General features: G+C 46.9%; 1 protein-coding gene across 1 annotated transcript in view; it reads right to left on the bottom strand.

The window, feature by feature from the left end:
* LOC115330795 overlaps positions 1-21,977 on the bottom strand; it is a 36,273-nt gene that overhangs the window by 6,465 nt on the left and 7,831 nt on the right. Inside the window, exon 3 of the mRNA XM_029992824.4 lies at positions 16,951-21,335. Coding sequence (XP_029848684.2) covers positions 16,951-21,305 — 4,355 coding nt within the window. The 5' untranslated portion in view covers positions 21,306-21,335. The remainder of the gene's footprint in view (positions 1-16,950; positions 21,336-21,977) is intronic.

Here is a 21,977-nt window from a genome sequence, read left to right as displayed (position 1 = left end):
GAAAAGAGAGGTCACAACTGAGGCTGTCGGCAAAGCTTGATCCCCGTCAAAGGAAGAAAGAGGGAAAGTCTCCAGACAAAAAAATTGTGGTCAGCGGCCTTCGAAAAAGACTTTCCGGAATCGCACTGTCGTCCCTCCACGCGCTGATATGAAAGCACCCGAGCTTCTACCACGTGGTTCATGACACAGCCTGAGCCATGTCGGCGACCGTTTCGCGAGGGGTTGGCGGTGGGGTTACGTTAATGGTCACTCGGATTAGCCCTTGCTGTACTGAGCTACCGCCTGCAGTGCCCTATCGCCGGCTGGTGTCAACAACGAGAACACACGCACCCTGTCTACACCAAAACTACAAGCGTTCACCGCACACGCGTCGCCGCCGCTTTTAAGCTTTTGTGAAATTGCTTTCTTTTGCCGCGGAGAATCGCCTTATCTTAACTACGCGCCTGAAATCCTTCCAGGCGGGCGTACACAATATCAAGCGTTTCGAGAAATGCCCGTGGAGTAGAACTATGGGAAAATTCGGAGCCCGCGATGTCGATATCGTCGCCGTTGTGTTAGTACGCCGTCGCGTACTGCAGTCCCCCGTTGGGGGAGGGGGGGGGGGGGCGGTCTTACTACGATAACATGGCGACAGCGTTTACACTCTATGTGTTTACGCGAGGCTCGAGTATTTGGGGAGAATGCTGCCGGTTGGTGTGCCCCTTTGTGCCTGATATTATCGCCCGTGACGCCAGCGAGTGAGATGGCGACAGGCATGACTGCTCAGTAAACAGGCGTCGGCGGCCATGTTTTGCTGGTTGAAGCGAACCCCCTTGTCCTTGACAGCGAGCGGGGAAATGCGAAAAAAAGATTGTATCGGCCGTTTTGCCAGAACTAGCGACGAGTGTCGTCTGCGGTTTCCGGCAACTATTTTGCCATAATCGTGAGCTTAGCGAGGAAATGATTTTTGCTAGCCACAGAACACTACCACGCAGAAAGGGAATGCTTGGACATATTTTTGTTCTGGATATATATCAGGGATATATATATGAGAGAGAGAGAGAGAGATGAAGGTAGAGCGGAAGAGGGAATAGCATATAGTGTCGCAGGAGAATAAAGTAAACAAAGTTCCTAGTGGCCGATGGCTGCATGATCTTTTCTCGGATCACTAGTCCGTAATATGATACCTCTTTGTACACAGTAGTTTCTCCTTAATTTAAGTGTGTGAACGATTTCTTTAGTTATCATTGGCCTCATCTGAATAAAAATATATAAAAGATGTGTGTTGGTTTCATGAAACTGGAACTCAGAGTCAGTTCTTGTATAAAACACTGCTAAGTGTAGGCTTTGGAAAAGGACCCTACTTTGGGGAGTTGTATCTTCTTCCTCAATAAAATGATGCAACATGTTTTTAATGGAAATGAATGCCGAAATAGAGTATAACAGGTTACCTAAATTTAAAAAAAATCGAGGGTGGTGTTTTTTTTTTATTCGCATCGGAATTTTTCTTTGTTTGATTTTTTTTCCATGTTTGACTAAATATATCCTAACTATTGTATCACACATATACCTTAGTTATTTTTTAAATATTAGCTATATATTAGTAGAATAATATCTGCAAATTATATCATAATGATTAAATTATTTCATGAGATACAGACCTCCAAAGTTTGCCATTTGTCGTTCGAGCAGGCATGTTTGTCAATTTTTAGAAAAATAAATAAATTTTAAATAAATATGATTACTTTATATTACAAGCAAGCTATACCCATAGTTTGAGCCTAAAACGTATTAGAGTTCTCCTAATGTTATCGCTTTAGTTATTCACTCTCAAACGGGCCCCCTCCATCAGTGCGCGTTAATGCAACTGTCCACCACCTCATGCCTTACGATTTTTCCTGTCCCCAAGTATTTTTTCTAGTCAAAACTAAGTTTGGATTCGTTCATACCAGACACTAGACAATAACATATAAAAACATCAGTTGATTTGAAAATGTCGACTAGCCATCCTTTGGTCGATCTTATCTGAAATCACCCAGCAGTTGCAACGGTCGAACATACCTGAGCTGCAGCGGTCTTCGTCGGGTTTTTCAAGCTGGGCCACGCTAGGACAAATTCATCGAATAAGCTCTCAAAATTTTAGGGGGTTGATTCCTTGCTTTCCCCGCTATTTTCTTGGGGCAACTGTTTCGCAGACCAACTAGACTGATCGCCAATACTCAAAATTAGTAGGGCTGACAAACAATGTTCACCTCCTCGATACAATAGAGAGAGCTGGACGTTTGAACACGTACCAGTCACGGCCGAGTATCATTGACTATTGTAACTTGCGCACAATTGCAAAGGGGAGGTTGACTGTTATTCCTAAGGTTTCTACAGTCAACAAGATCTGTCCTTCTTGTTCGATTGTAGATCCGTCGGCTGATATAAGACAGACGGTACCAGGAATTGTTTTGGGCGTGGTACACTTCGCTGAGTGCAGTAATGCATAATCAATTAGACTTACTGCAGCTCCGGTGTCCACGATAGCATTCACATGTTGTCCCAACTCATGAAGATGAACTAAAAGACATGGCGTTGGTGAGGTGCGCAGCGACGTTGTCACCAGAGGAACATGATGCACTACATGAGACTCAATCTGGCTAGGCTCACTGTCACTTGAAAGGTTTGGCGTTGGTATAGGTTGCGTTTTGCACGGGGCCAAGTGATTTGGGCAAAATCGAGCTAAGTGCCCAATGTCACCACACGTGAAGCAACGACGTTTACTTGAACGTACCGGAGAAGATCGTTCAGCCAGTCCCGGAAGCTGGATTTTAGATGTCGACACCATGTCCATTGCTTTGCTGGCTGCTTGAACTTCGAGTGCGCGAGCCAGTGCTGCACGAGCCGTGGTTGGGTGAAGTAGTCGCACAAGAAGCTGGATATCGGTGTCTTTGATTGCGTCGATGAAAGCAGTGGTCGCTATCTGCTCCACTTCCGTACATCCGACGAGCGCTCTTCTCGCCATCCGCTGGATTACGTCAGCTAGCTGCTGGAGTGTGTCCGTGCCTTGGCGGTGGTGCTTCAAAGCAGTCAGGTGAAATTGCTGGAGGTGTTCATCACCAAAGCGAGACTTTAGGGCTTCCATGAGTAGCTGATATGAGGAACGACTTGTTACCAGAGGTCGGCATTTTAGGTCGCCCTCACTCACCCTCACCCTCACAGCCACACTCACCTAAGCCCCTTACTCACCCTCACCCTCACAGCTCCACTCACCTTCAGCCCCTCACTCACCCTCTCCCTCACAGTCACACTCACCTTCAGCCCTTCACTCACCCTCACTGAACCTCACGGCCCTCACGCACTCACCGCCCTCACGGCCCTCACGGCCCTCACGCCCCTCACCGCCCTCACGCCCCTCACTCACTCATGGCCCTCACGCCACTCACCGCCCTCACGGGCCTCACCGCCCTCACGGCCCTCACCGCCCTCACGGCCATCACGCACTCATAGCCCTCACGCCACTCACCGCCCTCACCGCCCTCACGGCCCTCACCGTCTTCACGCCACTCACCACCCTCACGCCACTCACCACCCTCACGCCACTCACCGCCCTCACGCGCCTCACCGCCCTTGCGGCCCTCACACCCCTCACGCCCCTCACGCACTGATGGCCCTCACGCCACTCAGGCCAGCTTCAGATGGGGCAATTTCGCCCAGAAACTTTATGTAGCAACACCAGCAACACGGGCCGCCCGCGATCACACGCAGCAACCAATTGCTGCAATTTGCCATCGTCATCATAAAATTTTATTTTTCTTGCACTATCTAGACACAATTACGCGCTATAAACGTGTTTTTATGCATTTAAATCTCGTTAAGAATACTAATGCACCTTTCTGAAACAGTTTATTTCCAAAAAAAACGATCGATTTGAAACCAGAACCAAGTCTTTCGGTGTCATCATCACCGGCACTAGGTATCACGTGAAAATTTTGCGTCCCTGATTGGATGCAGCCGCTTCAAACGCATTCGAATTCCTCCGAGTTGCTTGCTTATTTTGAGCCGGACCCGATCTCAGCAATTCGTGTCGATCTAGGGAAAGCTAGAGGACAACCCGCCATTACCACCAAAATTGCTGAGAAAGATGCTCGATCTGAAGGGGGCCTCACGCACTCACCGCCCTCACGCACTCATGGCCCTCACACCACCTTATGCACTCACCGCCCTCACGGCCCTCACAGCCCCCACGCCTCTCATGCCACTCACTGCCCTCACGCACTCATGGCCCTCACACCCCTCACGCACTCACCGCCCTCACACTACTCACGCCACTCATGGCCCTCACGCCACTCACCGCCCTCACGCCCCTCACGCACTCATGACCCTCATACCCCTTACCGCCCTCACCGCCCTCATGGCCCTCACGGCCCTCACGGCCCTCACCGCCCTCACGGCCCTCACCGCCCTCACGGCCCTCACTCACCCTCACACTCATGAATTTTCCTGGTTCAGAAACTCACTCACCCTCACCTCACCTGTGAAGATGAGGGTGAGTGAGGGTGAGTGAGGGCCCTCATGAGTGAGGTTTGCCGAGGTATGCTTGTTACAGACATGCTCTCCAAACATTCAGCAGCGTTCCCCCTCAACTAGGCCACCATTGCACGAGCTCTGGACGTTGCGTCGAACCCGTGAAAGTCTTCAACCGTTTTGAATTGGATGATGAAGGCTTGCCAAGACGACTGCCCATCGAACGTCGGCAGCGTGAGTGGCAGTCCGTGGTGCACAGGCAGTCGAATCCGAGATTCCACGGACGAAAGGCCATCATTGAGGCGTTGCGCTACATCGGCAACCTGACGTTCAACCGCAGTTTCCAGCAGAGACAGATGGGTTGCGAGGCAACCGTCGAGGGTTCCAAGCAGGTTCACAACGTCCGTAGCACTCCTTTCGGCGAGCAGTATAGCTAACCTCTCCGTGATTTGCATCGCCACGGAAGTTGAGAACACGCCACTTGCCTCCGATTGGGTTGTCATTTCGTAATCCCACCGCTGCCACTAAATGTTGCGGGAGTCTTAGCTCATGGGCCAAACGGGCAACCCAGAATTCAGTCCCCGTTCTCCGCACGACCTCTTCTTCTTCTCCTTTTCTTCATTTTCCTTGTCCGTTACAATATACAAAAATCATTGGTAGTGCATTTACATTTTTTTTTCGTCAATCAATTATAGTGCAGTGGCTAATGGTTGTCGCTGGCCAACCACCATCACAACTTAAATTGGAGCCGCGTCTTTTTTTTTTCTTGTTATCATCATCATCAATATGAGCTTTGATGTATTGCATATTTAGATCAAAAGGGGTACTCCGGTGATCCTTAGAGCTACCGCAACAGACCATATTTTCTGAATCCTCGATGTTTACCCTTTCCGGTATACTATTTAGTAACGCGAACTTCACAATAGTTATTTAGAAATCAGCCAATGAAAATGATGCAAAAACCAGAATTCAAATGTACCCACACTTTTCAGTGCCGTGACGTCAGGGGCAGTTAGGTTTACCAGTCGAACAAGCAGTCTAGAAAATGAACCAGGCCAAGCATTTGTTACCTTCTGGTGGGCGGGCGAGCTTCCAAAGCATTCGTCTTACACTATAAAACTGCTTAGAATCAGTGGAGAACAAATTCTACAGTCCAAAGACTGAACCGCTGTCTTCAGCTAGCGTCCCCCTTTTTTTTTTTTTTTGTCAGTAGAGACTTTCAGTTTGGAAAGTACAGTGAGCACCAAAATTGCCAATTTAATAACCGGAAAAGAATATTTTGACTTAATATTTTGGATAGTATTTCAACGATGCTTGCTGGTGTGTTTAGAAAGTTTTCAGGCAAATCGCGGACCATGAAGAAATCGCCGGTGTACACCTTTAATAACGGGCTTCTACATCTTTGGCTGGCGAGTTGAGAACACTAGTATTTCATCTCCCTGAAATCATTTACTCGTGAAAACTATCTATTTTAAATCTACACCAGATTAAAACCTGCAGTTATTATCATCATCACCTCAGGAGGAGGTGCGACGAGAAATTTTAGCGCCTCCGATTGGCTGGTGTCGCTTCAAAAGTCCCCGAGTTGTTGGATTTGCTCGTCCATTTCAAGACTGGCCAACACCATCTAGAATAATGAAGGCTTCTGAATGCGCCACTCTTTATTCATGGAACGTTATTACAGTCTGATGGCGCCAACTCAGTTATTAAACCCGAACCCGATGCCGAACGTCCTTCGACGCGCTGATTGGACACGAGGCCAAGCCGAGCACTGACGCAGCCCTCGTATCCAATCTGTCTTCGCTCGATCTCAATGTGATGACGTCAAAATTCTGGTGCACACACTAATCATTCTAAATGGTGTTGGCCTTACTCGATTCCATCAATAGACCGCTTGCAAAATCGAAGCGATCCTAAAGCATGTTGGGAGCCCATTGGTTACGGTTTCGGTGTCGATTAGCCAATCTCGTTTCACGACGTTCCGTCACCAGCAAATACGGTGCTTGCATTTTAGATTAAATTTTTAATATTGTAGGTGTTGCGTTCGAATACGTATAAAATGCTGGGACGTTTTCTTTTTTCTTTGTTTGTTTGTTTCGGCTCTCGATGTGTGACAGTTAGGGCGCATGTAAACCACGGTGGCAGAAACATTTAGGTGATGACCCTCTGTCCGATCGCCGCCAGGATCGTGACATCCAACAGCATGAAACTCCCGTTTTTGTGACGTCATTTGTTGCCACATCGATATCACTTTCGGTGCATAGGAGGAATGGGACGCTAAACACCCCGATTGGAGACGCGTTCCAGGTAGCGTAATTTCGAGTAACATGCAATTTTAATCGGGTGCTGTTGCATGAAATACCCTTCACTTTTTAGGTCGTTTGCTGTACCGGCACTTGCTTTTAGCGACTACGTAAAATCATGATTGCCTGTATACCAATGCTCTTGACTTGGAGACACATTCCTTGGGCTTAAGGGGGGACACTACCCAGAAAAACAAAATTCTGCAAAAAATGTTGATTTTGAAAAATCACATATTTACATCCACCAACATCTGGAAAGTATTGTCCGAAATTTTCACTAGTTTACACTGCATACTTATTTTTTTATAAATTATTTTTTGTCCACCGAAGCTAAGGAAAAGGTAGGGTTTGGAGCACTTTGAACATATTTTTCTCCGTTCCACTTTTTGGTGTAAATTCCATTTTAGTCAACCTATCGTTTCATAATGGCAATACAGGGAAGGCTCGTTCTTCACTTTTCCTAACTGAAATTTAATATGGAATGCGGCTATGGAATATTTTTGTCCCTTTACAGATGTGTTTTTTGAAAAAAATGTTGACATTTTGTCAAAGACACAGAAGACCAAAAAGTTGACCAATTTTGCAGAAGAGAAAATTGATAGAAATAAATGACTTTTTACAAACAACCTTCTATAGCCGCACCTTTTAGGCACTCTGCTACATATCTAGCGAATAAAAATCTTGAATATTGTATAGTTTTCCGACGATAGGATTAACTAAACAATGTAGGCGTGTTGCTGATAGAAGCTGCCCTAATTTCCTTGCCACTTAACCGACAGACTTTAAATTTTGTCATGCATCCTCTAGCATGGCCACCAGCCTACCCTGTAAATTTCAGTAATGTTAAGCCAAGGGTTCAAAAGTTGACCCTCCTAGGGGTTGTGCCCCCTTAAATATGCTATTATGGTTTACGTGAAATATTTACGTCAAGAGAAAAACCTGACTAACTTTCGAAATTGCGGAGACGGTCACCTGCTAATAAGTGTTACTAAATCATCGAGTATATGAGGCGGTGGAGCAATCAGCGGGGTCATGATTTCTACGCCGTGCCTAAATCATTCCGTCTGTATTTGCTGTTTCTGCTCATGTGAGAGCTGCTAGTGGTGCTTGCGGCTTGTAAACGTGTTGCTCGCAAAATAATATCCCTAGAATGCTGCTAAGATTGCCCGCATCCTATTTATATGGTGTTCACCAGACTCTTATTGCAAAGTTTCATGCCTTACAATTATGGTCAAGTTAATTAATTAACACATAACGCTAATACTGTTTTAATATTTCATAGCAATGTAATTAGCATACGAAAAGAAACTTTAATTCTATGGTTGTCTATCTTTCATGGCATAAGTTTGATTTCGATGTAATCGCCATAAGTGAGACATGGTTGCAAAACAATCAAACGACATTTATACATGACTATAATTTGTCTTCGCTTCCACGCAATATCTGTAGCCGCGGAGGTTGTGTAGCACTTTTCACACACACAAAGAAAGAAAACTTTGATTATCAAGTCTTATCTGCTGCATCTATCAGTGATGACGTTATTAAAACCCTTTTCATAAAGCTTAATTGTGGCCTGATAATCGGCATAGTGTACCGCCTTCCCATCTCAAGTGTAGCATTTTTCCTTGTAGAATTTTAGTCAGTCCTTGCAGAGTTATCTCATGGATTTCTTGGTCGCATTTTTGTTGTTGGAAATTTTAATATTGATATGGCTGGTGATGCTCAAAATGACTAAACGCTTCTTCCGATATCATTTAACTTACACAATCTTATATTTGAACCTACCTGAATTACTAGCCAATCTAGTACGTTAATTGACCATGCCCTTGTGAATAATGATACGGATGTGAGTGCCGGAATTTACTCTGGACCCAACAGCCCATCATTTGCCTACGTTTATTTTAGTACCAAAGACAGTTGCCAAGTACTGTCAAATCTTTCTCTACTGAAGCGCGTACCAAAATATATTATGACCAGCTTCGAAGTCTACTAGAACAGACAAATTTCTATGCCACATATGATCCTGACACCCGCATTGCATACGAAAACTTCGTCACTACTCTTAAAAGTGCAGTATTGCTGGCTGTTATAAAGCAGACTTTCTGTAATTATAACGTACCGGTCTGTCATTAAATGACAAGCAAAGTTCTGGGGGTGTCAAAAAAAAAATGTAGTTGAAAGATAAATGAAAGCAATATTATAAAGCAACAATTACTACCTAGGCCAGTTTAGATGTTTGACAAATAAATCTGTATGATAATCAAATGGGGAAAAATACAACTCCTAATTTTTTCGCAAGCTGACGGGGCCACTAGAAACATATGGCACATAGTACGTGACGCAACTGGCATTCGCTAAAATAAGCATGTACTTCCTCAATTTATAAAAGAGGAGAGGGTAAATACTTTTAATGACTATTTTACTAACGAAGGGCTTCTCTTAGCAGCTCTACTGCCACAGGTTTCTGAACCCCCGCTGCTTTTGAAACCAGTCACAAATAACTCTGTCTTGTAGAAAATTGAAATGGTTGAAATTGTATCAACCGTTGGGGGCCTTCGAGTGAGTAAAGCGGCTGGCCTCGACGCAATTTCTGTTAAATTAGTGCAAGATAACATCGGTATTTTAGCCATTCATCTCCTACACTTCATCAATCACTACAGGAAGAAAGCGGGATATATCCCCATGAACTTAAAATAGCTAAAGTGGTGCCGGTGTAAAAAAAATAGCGATCCTTCCAAAACATCTATAGGTATGGACCAATATAAGTTTTAAATATAAAAGACCCTTTCCGAAATTCAATCTGAACACTCTGATCACTATAATCATCATCTGAAAATGGAAGGCGTGCTATACTAATGCAGGCCTTCTGTTTACCGATGAAGGAAAAAGTCGAAGGTGCTCCTAAGCAGATGATTCGAGTTCTACACATTTGAGACGTTAACGCGACGCGAAGCAGGAATTGAATGCAAGAGCTGCGTTCATTTCTAACTCGGGCCCGGTCAATCTGTTTGTAGCACACAATCGGCTTCAGAGCTCCTCGATGTATGGTATACCTTATCGAGGCGTGTATGTGGGAATCGGCGATTCGTCCCGACCGGTTGCATCTTTTTTCGCCATCAACATTGAAAGATATTGAGAAAGATATATGTATATTGAAAAGGGGGGGGGGGGGGGGGGGTGGGGGGAGTGAAGCGCACATTCTCGTTTGCCGTCGACCCGCGAAAGCGACGGCGCAGAATAGAAATATCCAAACTATACCGCCAGATGGCGCTGAATTCCTGAAAGGGTTTGAAAAGATACATTGTAGGCGTATAAAATAATTTATAACTACGTACAATATGTTTTTCTTTTTTTAGAGCGCAGCTCTTAGGGGCCCGTTTCCGGCTTGAGCGGCGTCGGCGTCGCCGTCGCCAGCGGCGTAACCGCGCCGTGCATTATGGGTAAATTTCCCCGCTAAATCTAGCGGAAAAATTTCCCCGCTAGATTTAGCGGAAAAATTTCTCCGCTAAATCTAGCGTAAAAATTTCCCCCGCTAGATTTAGCGGAAAAAATTCCCCGCTAAATCTAGCGGGAAAAATTCCCCGCTAAATGTAGCGAAAAAATATCCCCGCTAAATCTAGCGGAAAAATTTCTCCGCTAAATCTAGCGGAAAAATCTAGCGGGAAAAATTCCCCGCTAAATCTAGCGGAAAAATTTCCCCGCTAAATCTAGCGGAAAATATTCCCCGCTAAATCTAGCGGAAAAATTTCCTCGCTAGATTTAGCGGAAAAAATTCCCCGCTAAATCTAGCGGAAAACTTTTCCCGCTAAATCTAGCGGAAAAATTTCTCCGCTAAATCTAGCGGGAAAAATGCCCCGCTAAATCTAGCGGAAAAATTAACCCGCTAAATCTAGCGGAAAAATTTCCCCGCGAAATCTAGCGGAAAAAATTCCGCGCTAAATCTAGCGGAAAAATTTCCCCGCTAGATTTAGCGGAAAAAATTCCCCGCTAAGTCTAGCGGAAAAGTTTTCCCGTTAAACCTAGCGGAAAAATTTCCCCGCTAAATCTAGCGGAAAAAATTTTCTGGGGGGTCACGTGACCCCCCAAGGTCACATGATCCCCCCCGCCCCAAGAACAGGTAACCCTCAGTACACTTCCCTCCTCCTCCTCAAGAGCTGCGCTCCAATTCGGTGTTACAGGGATTTGTACACGGCTTTCATTTTTTTTGTCCTTATCAACACAGTTTAGGCATAACAGATCTACCTTCTCCGCCATTCTTGTTTTAGAGCGCAGCTCTTAGGGGCCCGTTCCCGGCTTGAGCGGCGTCGGCGTCGGCGTCGCCGTCGGCGTCACCAAGGTCACCCCAAGGTCACGCGACCCCCCAAGGTCATCTCAAGGTCACGTGGCCCCCAGGGTCACCCCAAGGTCACGTGACACCCAAAGTCACGTGACCCCCCCCCCGACGTGACCACCCCCAGGGTCACGTGACCCCCCGCCGAGGTCACGTGACCTCCCCGATGACGTCATCGTCACTGATGACGTCACCGGCATCCGCATCGTCATCGTCATCATCACTGATGACGTCATCAGTGACGTCACTGATGACCTCACCGGCATCCGCATCGTCATCGTCATCACTGATGACGTCATCAGTTGCGTCACTGATGACGTCACCGGCATCCGCATCGTCATCGTCATCATTGCTGATGACGTCATCGGAGTCCGCATCGTCATCGTCACTGATGACGTCATCAGTGACGTCACTGATGACCTGACCGGCATCCGCATCGTCATCGGCATCCGCATCGTCATCATCCGCATCGGATTACGTCACTGATGACGTAATCCGTGATGATGACGATGACGATGCGGATGCCGGTGACGTCATCAGTGGAGTAACTGATGACGTCATCAGTGACGTCACTGATGACGTCACTGATGACCTCACCGGCATCCGCATCGTCATCATCACTGATGACGTCATCAGTGACGTCACTGATGACGTCACCGGCATCCGCATCGTCATTGTCATCATCACGGATGATGTCATCAGTGACGTCACTGATGACATCATCGGCATCGTCACGTGACCCCCCAAGGTCACGTGACCCCCCCCTAGGTCACTTCACCCCCCAGTATCCTTCCCTCCTCCTCCTCAAGAGCTGCGCTCTAATTCGGTGTTACAGGGAGTTGTAAACGGCTTTCACTTTTTAAGCCAACTTCTTAATAAGGCTTTTTATGACATAATATTGCTGTGGTTGTGTCTTGAAATTTAAAAAAGGGCTTTCAACACAGTTACTCACACCGCCCTACTCAATAAGTTACACAATTATGGCTCTTCTGGCAAAATATTTCATCTGTTCAATAGTTCCAATAAAAGACAATCCGTGATAATTAACAAATTTATTTCTACCCCAGAAACTCTGTTAACTGGGGCTCCACAAGTCTCAGTTATAGGGCCAACTATTTTTTTAACTTTAAGTCAATGACTTTTTGTTGTTATTAAAATACTCAGACGTAATGTACGAGGATGATACAGCACTAGGTTTTTGTAGAAGATTCGGTAGCTGAACTTAAATGTAAAATAAATTAGGAGCTTCCACAGTCATAACATATAGTTTACAAGTAATCAACTTGCCCCTAATGTTAAAAAGCAACTAAGTACACAGTATTTTACACAAAGAAAAAAAATATTCCACGTCGAGTATTTTATCTGCTTAGACAATACAGAGTTGAGTCATGTTTATTTTTACAAATATTAAGGAGTCCCTTTAAGATGAAGGCTTGGCCGAGTTTGCTCCTCATGACTTAGAGGTAACAGCGCAAAAGATAACTCACACACTCATATCACAGAATGAAGCAGAGTGAAACACGTGCTAGCAATCTTTCTATATATCGCTTTCCGAGAAGGGGTTGTTATACCCAGATCGACTCCACTCGAAAGCAATAAGTGCGTTAGACTTTAAAATAGTTTACAAGAGGACAGAATACCACGCAGAACAAAGCGCCGTTCACACTCTTGCGACCGAGTAAGACCGAGAGAGACCAGACCGGTTTTTAAGCCTTTTGCGACTTCTTAGGACCGGATAAGCTGCAGCGGAGCTAGTCCTAAGACGTCGCAAGAGGCTTATAAACCTGTCTGGTCTCTCTCTGTCTTGGTCGCAAGAGTGTGAACGGACCTTAATAGTGGTCTTACTTAGCAGCAGAAAGAAAACAACAAAGTGTGATAAATATATATATATATATATATATATATATATATATATATATATATATATATATATATATATATATATATACGATGGTGTGAAGTGCCCGTGTTTTATATATATATAGATATATATATATATAGAGAGAGAGAGAGAAAGAAAGAGAGAGATTTTTTTTTTTATTTCTTATCGGTGTAAAGGAAGAAGACAAAAATGCAAGCCAGAGTTGATATATCGGCGTGACGTGAGAGGCTTCGTTTTGACGGTGTGCGTGAGGTCTGGACCTGTGAGTTATCTTTTGCGCTGTTACCTTTAAGTTAGGAGTCTTATTTGAATCGGATATGAATTGGAAAAGTCAAATTAAAAACGTATCTTCAAAGCCAGCCTACGGATGTTACAAACTATTCAGGGCACGTGAATATTTTGACTCGTTCATTTTTCCAATGCTATAGACGCTTTAAACACGCGCCAGATTGAGCCGCCATAGCCAACCTTCTCTCCTTCTACCGAGATGCCGAGCCACTGAAGCGGCCGTTTACGAACCTCCACCGGTGTTTTTGCTGGGGAGAAGGACGCGGAGTATCTAAAATGGCAATACCCTGTCCTGCTGTGGTAATGATGAAGTGCAGCGAACGGAATAACAGGAAACAAAAACGAAAGGTTAGTTACGACGGCACCCATGCCGTCGTAACTAACCTGCCTGAAAGCGACTATATTTTTCACTTGTTCACAATCATCTAATGAGTTCTTGCATCGGGTCCTGGGGCAGTACACATCCTCTTTGCCTAGATACGGTTATTCGCCTGCGGAAACGGACGCTCAGAATAGTCAGATTTTTAAAAACCACCGATTCAAGTAGACATTTATACCAGTCAATGCGAGTCATACTTGTATATTTTTAATAAATTAACCCTGGTTCAAGCTATTAATAAAATCATAGCATCAAATAAGCCATTCATAGTAAGTTTAACTCTCCAAGAAATCAAACGAGGGTTGCTACCAATCTTAACTTCAATTTGCCTTCATGTCGAAATATGTATGGTCAAAGACTGATAGGATATATACAGAGGAGCATTAATTTGGGATCCAATACCCACTGATGTGAAACATAAATCCAACTTCTGGCCGTGTTAAAGATATATATTTCATTTAAAATACTATTTGTCCGAACACTGAAACACTTTATTAGGTTAGTATATTTTTGATTGTTGTTCGTTGTTTCATCGGCTTGCCTGTTGCAATGTGGAATTTATTTTTATTTGGAACCCTTTCCAGCTCAATGCTATGGGCCCAATAAATATTTGTGTATTTGTAAAAAATAAATTTTGAAAAATAAAATAAAATAATTGAAATTGAAAAGGGTGTTGCCGTAACAGCCCTAAGGTGTTAGACCGGGGACAAGCTGTTTTACACTCTTAAAGGTGTACATTTTGTTTACACCCTTAAGAGTGCAGGGGCGGATCCAGAACTCCGTTTGGGGGGGGGGGGGGCGGAAAATTTGAAAAGATACTATTCTCCCATTCTTTCTTGTGCACCGGGGGTTCCACCCACGTCAAATTGGCCTCCAAAAAAGGAGGGGGGAGGGGGTCGACTTTGTTTGGGGGGGGGGGGGGGCGCCCCTTTCGCTTCCCCCCCACCTTGGATCCTCCCCCCTAAAGAGTGTAAACGGCAGGTTTGCACTCTTGCTCCACAGGTGACTTTGGACCCAAGCAATGGCTACATTGATTCTCTTGCTGATTAGAATGGGTTTCGAGCTGCTGTTTAAATGACCGGGTTCTGCAGCATGTTCACGTAACTCGAACCAGCGTAAGTTTCGGAAAGAAGTCCGCTGCCGATTCAGAGACTGCATTTTTTACAACATGCATTTCACCGCAAAAGTTAGCGGGGACATTGGCGTCACCTGACGTGATGGTATCACGTGACGTAACTTAAAACTGTGATACCAATTTCGATGTTAGGTTACCTGACATCAGGCCACATGACACCGAGATGTCCTGTCACATGACGTCAGGCCATGTCACGTCAATATTTACCCTAAATGTATAGTGAGAAAATGAATAAACAAGGCGGTCTTCACGGCCCGAAGCGACAGTTTGATGTCTTGTAAACAAATCTAAACGTTCCCACCTCAAGTATGGCCTTGGAGGCATTATAAGGCATTAAAGGTAAAGTCATTGGTAATCTTAGTTTTTGTTTTTAGGAACCACTTCTTACTGCGCTTAGTTTAGCGCATATTTTCAATGAATGCAGGCTTCGTTAAATCAATTTTCATTCTTGCACTGACAGTGAGTGTGCCCGTGTTTTATGTCTAGCATCTATGTCTACTTAATAGAGAACAAAAAAGGAAAGAAATTGAATATAAGCAACTCCCTCTTTGTGTGCTGATGCCTTTTCAGCCATTAAAAAAAGCAAAAAAAAAAAAAGAAAAAAACTGCTGACTTGAAATAATTATCGTTTTGTGATAGACATTTAGTTTATAAGATTCGAATCAATTAAATAAGGAACGTCCGATTGGTCATGCCTCTTGCACTAGTTCCTCATTTTTTTTCTACGCATTCTTGACAATGCTATTGGAAAAGAATATACATCTAGCATGTACAATGCTCAAGCGCGGTAGCAATTATACTACTCTCGATTCTAAAAATAATTACATTTTAGTATGAACACACTTTCGAACCTTGTGGGAACTCGGACTTCGTTAAAGGGAAGCTGAAAAGATTCTTAAAAAAAAAAAAAAAAAAAAAAAGACGGGTTAGAAATGAATTCGAGAGTATTTTCATCCCGTGAATCTGAATATCGCGTTCGTCTTCCTCGAAAATGCAACTCAACGTGAGAAAACACGAAAATCTTTCGACCAGTCGTGACGTCATAAAAGGATCGCTCGGCCTGCCAAGCGCGTGTCCCTCGTGTGGGCAGCGCGCTCCATTGCAAGCTTGCCAGGTATATTCCCCCGCACTAACACCAATCGTGACGTCTTCCTTTTTTTTTTTTTTTTTTTTTTTTTACTAATAGCAAGAGTGCGCGTGCATAGCTGCCAGAGTTTCAGAGGACCAGATGCCAAAGTTTCAGAGTCAACCGTTGTCTTATTTAAAAGTTACAGGTGATTTTCTCGAACTTTTAATAAGAAAATGAGGCCCCTTCCCGGTAATTGACGCCATTCGTCCGTATGTATTCGTGGGCTTTATCGGCGACCATTTTCTCATTAGGAAATTGACGAAAATTGTTCATAACTTTTGGAGAAGATACCGGTCAGTTCTCAAATTTTGAAAGCTGGTTCGGACCACTATCCTATTTGGGGGAAGACATGGTCATCCAACGATGCGTAATTTTCCTGTTATGGTCAAATACAAATTAGAGAAGACAGTTAAGACTGCTACAAGCAGCGCGCCGCTTCTTCCTTTTTCACACGGTGCTCTGCGGTGACCTCACGCTCCCCCACTGCGCAGGCGCGGCCCCCTCGCCAGATCCACGGCTTCCGTGGCGATGCATCTGCGTTGCTGTGCTTTTCTTTGTGTTTTATGTTTTCTGGGGCGCGTCCGCTTTGACCTTGAGCGCCCTGCCGGCATCCGCGACGAGGCATCTGCGTTGCTGTGCTTTTCTTTGTGTTTTATGTTTTCTGAGCCGCGTCCGCTTTGCAGCCAGTGGCAATATGTGTGCCGTTTCGCGCAGGCAATGGGAATTCACGTGCCATTTCGCTCAGCCAAAACGGGATTTTAGTGCCGTTTCGCTCAACCAATGAGTATTTAGAAGCCGTTTCGCTCAGGCAATGGGTGTTTAGGTGCCGGCTTTCGCTGTTACAGACATCAGATAACGCCGGCTTCTCTCCATGTGACAGCTAATGCAGCGTTTTTTGCACATGAGGGTACGGACAAAGAGGGCAGTGATGTATATATATTACACCGCCTGCAACACCTTAGTTCTGAAGCACTAAGCCAAGGGTGCGAGAGGAGACACTAGGGTGAATGACGTACCTTTTGTAGAAGGCTTTCCTCTTGTCCACTGGACAGCGCTGAGGAGAGTGAGCCCTCGATGGACTTACGTCTGGATGGATGGACCGCATCTGCGTGGTCGAGCCAGCGTCCTGCTGTTGAAGCTGCTGCTGCTGGTTCATCGCGATCCCGTTTATCGCCTTGCTAGGGGCCATGACTTCTGCATGCGCTGGTACGGGCACTGTCGCTCGGAAAGTGGCCATTGACACTGGCCCGCGGCTGGACCCTCCGGTAACTTGTAACTGAATGGGTAGAATGTAGCGTGGTGGGGCCTGACCGGGTTGTAGGATTGTAGAGGGTTTGCTGTATGGTGTGTAGTTCGTCCTCAGGCTCGCGTGTTGGTACGTGGGGTGGAGCGTCTGGCTCATCGAGCTTTGCACCATCATGCGCCTGTTGTTCCCGTGCGAAGCATACCGGGCGGGTTGCTGTCTCGAGGATTGCTGTAGGAGACCCTGGCTTACCGAAGGCGCCGCTTCACGGTTGTACCTCACTTTGCAATCCTTCGCAATCTTGTGGCTTTGCTCGTTTAAGAGGCGCTCTTGCGAATGTGTCGCCTTGTAAGTGTAGTAGCCTCCCCGATACACGTCGTCCTCGGGGCTTTCGGCCATATAGACCGGGCGGGACGAATTTTGAAAGGCTCTCTGCGGGAGTGGCTGCAGGGTTGTTCTCTGCGACGCAGATGGGCTTCTAGACGGCTGTCGTATTGTTTCTTGTTCTTGAACATATCGTTGGGGTTCCATTTGCTTCATGGCCGAAAGTTGCGGGGCGAGCTGATGCGCAATTTGTTTGGCTATCTGCTCGGCCTGATAGTTGGAGGACTGGCCCACGGCTCCCATTGCAACTCGGGCGGTTTGCAGGCCCTCGTAGTTGGTGACTGAACGCCGTCCGCTTGAGGCTGACCTCGGTCGTGCCGACATCCTGGGCGGTTGCCCCCCAACAGGAGAGTAAGTGCGTTTGTCAGACGGCCGCGTAGTGTAGACCTCCGTGATGCGGCGAGTGAAACCTTCGGGAGTGCGGGTGCAGACTTCAGTGCGACGGGGAGCGCCAGTATCAGTGCAGAGGACAACGTTCGGATCGGTGGAGAGAGGAGACCTGCATTCTGGTCGATATTTTGGGTCCGGGGGCTCCGGATAGGCCCTCTCCACATACACTTTACTCGAACTGGTTCCTACTTTATTTCGGTAGTCATGACGCCATTCTTTGTTGCCCTCGTAGACCATTCCAGTAGCGCCTCCGGCTACGAGGCACCGCACTGGGGATTGCGCTGTGCTGCTGGGAGGCATATTGGTCATAGAGCAGCTACGAAAGAGAGGCCTTTTCGAAGGGTCGCAGTAGTAACTGGTGTGCGTACTGGCCGTGCCGGCGTTTGAGGAAACGCCTATGATGGACCCGTTTGTGCGGCTGCTGGCACTGCTGTAGCTGCTGGAGATGCTGATTTCTTTCCAGCGCTTTCCGGCTTGCCTAGGCGAGCGATTCGGACCCGTTACCACGCTACGTACTGGGCTCAAGGTGCAGCTGCGGGATCGGCTGCGCTCCGTGGTGGAACTGGTGCGGCCCACGGATATTGTAATGCTTTGTGGATACTTGCCCTCAGAAACAGCACGCCTGGACATAGTTTTGGACCTGCTTTTCGAACGACTTCGGCCGCGGTCGGACGAACTCGAGTCTTGAATTACCTCAGTCATACCGTCCTTGTCCTCTGACTGGCTAATTCTGTAGGCTTTTGTGGTCCTCACGCGTTTGCCGTTCACCCGACACTCTTTCGTATTAATTTTTGAAACTTCGATCTGGCAGCTCGCCTCAGCAGCTTCGCCATCGGCGACACTCCTTCGCGATAAATTACGACTTTTTGCGTCGGTCTGCATCCATTTGTCTTCGGGTAGATTAGCTGTTTGTATACTCTTTGCCTCCTTTACAATTTCAGGACGCTGAGGGATAAGGTAGACCAACTTATACGGCGAGTCGGGCCTTGCAACCAGAATCTTAGTGTCTTCGTTGCTAATTTTGACGTTCATATTCTCGTTGACAATGTTTGCAATGTCCTCCTCAATGTTGCGCTGCAGATCTTCGAAAGGGACGTCTTCGCAGCAGTTTTTTTTTCGGTCACACTCATCGCACGGTCGGGACGAAGCTGGTGGTGGCGGTGGAGGTTCGTGTACCATTGGAGGTGCCACAGGCATTCGCGTACTCATGAACGGGCTGGCCATTTGGCCCATGCCCATGAATGGCATACCGGCACCTGGAACATATGGTGGAAACGTCTGGGAGTTCGAGACAGTCCACTTAGGAAAATTCTGCTGAGTCGCTACTTCGTCTGTTTCTGCCTTAGCATGGACGCTTTTCGTTTCTTTATGAGAGATTTCGGTTTGTACTGTAGTAGATATGGGAAGGTCTGGCATAGTCTGAACTGCAGCCGTCTTCATTCCAAAACTTTCATCCCTTGTGAAGAACCCGCCTTCAGACTCCATACTGCCGCCAGGAGATTGACCCTGATATTGCCTTTGTGCATTCATGTACATTCTGAACCCAGTTGCATCACTGCCTTGCGCCTGCTGCATTGTCATAGGCTGCGGTCTTCCCGCGACGACGCCTGAGGGCTGCCTATTGGGGCCGCCTGGCGCGTACCTATCTGTCCAATTCTGAGACAAGTCTTGCTCTGATACACTAATCTTAATGTAGCCCTTCTGCGTGACGAGGTTCTGCGACGGGCTGTACATGCACGTTGCGGGTCGTCCGGTCACGTATGCGTACTGTTGCTGGGGGATGGCTTGCGTCATCTGTACCTGGGGCATGGCTTCTACCATTTGTTGTTGGTACACCGTGCGGGGGTCCTGGTACACTACTCGCTGTTCCGGTTCTTCCATATACATCGCCGCACATTGCGCGTCCTGATACACAATTCCTTGCTGTTGATCATCATACATCGAGCCTTTGCCCCCGTATACAATTCCACCACCTTGCATTTCTTGATATACAATGCTTGGGTCTAAACTGCCTTGGTACATAATTTTGCACTCCTGTTCCGTTTCGTACATCCTTCGCCGGCCGGGAACAGGGGATCTCGTTCTGTACATTACATGTTCTTCTTCAGGCTGGTAACCTGTTTGCATGGCCTCTCCCTGGTTCAAGTAAGGGTCGAAACTCTCGTCATCCACTTCCATTTCAAGTGGAAGTGAAGCCCCAGCGGCCCTGTGGGGCCGTTGGGGCTTTAACGGGCTGAACATTCTTTGTATTCGCTCAGGCACCAACCAGCAGACGTTCTGCTCGTGTTCATACTCTTCGGAATCCGCGTGGTCATCGTCTTTCTGACGCGTTGTTGTGGGGGCAACACGCGCCGAGCCGGCACTTCCACCTCCTTTACTGCCACCGGCACCAGCCCCGGCGCGAGTCCCGACGCCCCCTGCCGTGCCGCCTATTTCTCTCCCACCTCCAGTCATAGCTCCGGCTTGAGGTTGAGGGGTCGTCTCTCCGACAGCTCCGGCCTTTGGAGTTGCGGTACCCGAGGGCTTCACCAATTCCGCCTTCATTCCAGGATGGGGGTGCATGTCCCTCAAGTAGGAGTCCTCTTCCTCGCGCAGGCGCTCGCGCGTCGTTCCGCTCAGTTCACGCATCCTGGACCTGTTGTCCGTGATGTACGCGTACGTCTTGGTGCTGACGTTGGAGACACCCGCCAGGGCCTCCTGCTTAGGAACTTCCTGGTCCTTCTTTTCGGGAGCCCCTTTGACGTCCCTCGCGTAGTTGCTTTCTTCTTCGCGGACGCGGTCCTGCATCGTCTTGCTGAGTTCGTCCAGGTGCGAGCGATGGTCGGTGATGCCGGCAACCATGTCCGTCTTCACGTTGTCGTTCATAGCCGTGTACAGACCCCCTCCGGTGAGTGGCTGCCGGGCTGCTGCGGCTTTGGACGGCGACGCCTGTTTGAGTGGCGAAACCGGCACGGATTTTTGCTTCGCCGAAGGAAGAGGTTCAGCGTACCTCGGGTCATCGGTCATCTTCATGCGGGTGTCGGTCTTGATGTTTCCTGACGAGGCGAATTCCGATTCCGCGTTCATGGTCCTGGTGGTTGCCTCTCTCAGGTTCTGTTCAATCAGGTCCGGCCTCTGCAGGTTGTGTTCAATCTTCCTGAGTCTCTCTTCTTCGCGACGCAGCAGCTTGGATAGTTCGGCGTTCTTGGCGGTGCTCTCGGGACTCTTGACCGCGGTCGGCTTGCCCATCATGTCGTGCATGTAGGCGCTCTCCTCCCGGCGCAGCCCCCGGGATATATCCGTCGGGCGGTCCGGGACCCCGGACTTGTGGTCCGTGATCCTGGCAGACATGTCTGTCTTCGGTGGCTTGGCCATTATGGAGTCTGGGAGACGCTGGTCCTGTGACTTCACCCGACGAGGGAAAAGTAACGCGTTAAAAGCTATAGGTTTGCACAGTTATACAGAACACACATAAAACGTGACTATATATTGTATATAACTTCTGGTTTTAAGAAAAATCGTTTCTAAAACTGAAATGAATGAATCTAATTGGACACTATATTTTTTAAGCCCTCAAAGACCTAAAAGCACACTATAGAGTGCCCTTACAACTTGAGAGGGGCAGGGTATGGCGACTCGTGAACACCTTATTATTCAGGTCAATGGAATGCCGGAATCCACCGAATGCCGAAGATTGAATCACGAAGCCAGAAGCCTGATGATGAGAAGTCACGCCCCTCGTTTCTTAAGTTGTCAATGACCATGCGTGAAATGAAAACTCTGAGATGTTTTGCGTTCAAATATCAAGTATCCGTCTTACAATAATACAAAAAAAGCTCTGCTCAAAGGTAGATTAGACTTGAATCTTGTATAATATAAATGATGGGAAGAACATAAGACATAGAGCACGGACAAGACGACCCGGTGTTTTATGTTCCTCACATTATTCATACTATTATTCTTACCAGCACGCTCTCCATTACAAGTCTATATTGTACGTAGGAGCAGTATGCGCGTATAAGTTACATGAGAAAAACATCAGTCATA

Source organism: Ixodes scapularis, unplaced genomic scaffold, assembly GCF_016920785.2.
Source record: "Ixodes scapularis isolate PalLabHiFi unplaced genomic scaffold, ASM1692078v2 PGA_scaffold1__304_contigs__length_218370807, whole genome shotgun sequence".
Taxonomy (NCBI): Eukaryota; Metazoa; Arthropoda; class Arachnida; order Ixodida; family Ixodidae; genus Ixodes; species Ixodes scapularis.
The sequence above is the reverse complement of the archived record's forward strand: the minus strand, read 5'-3'. Positions and strand labels throughout refer to the sequence as shown.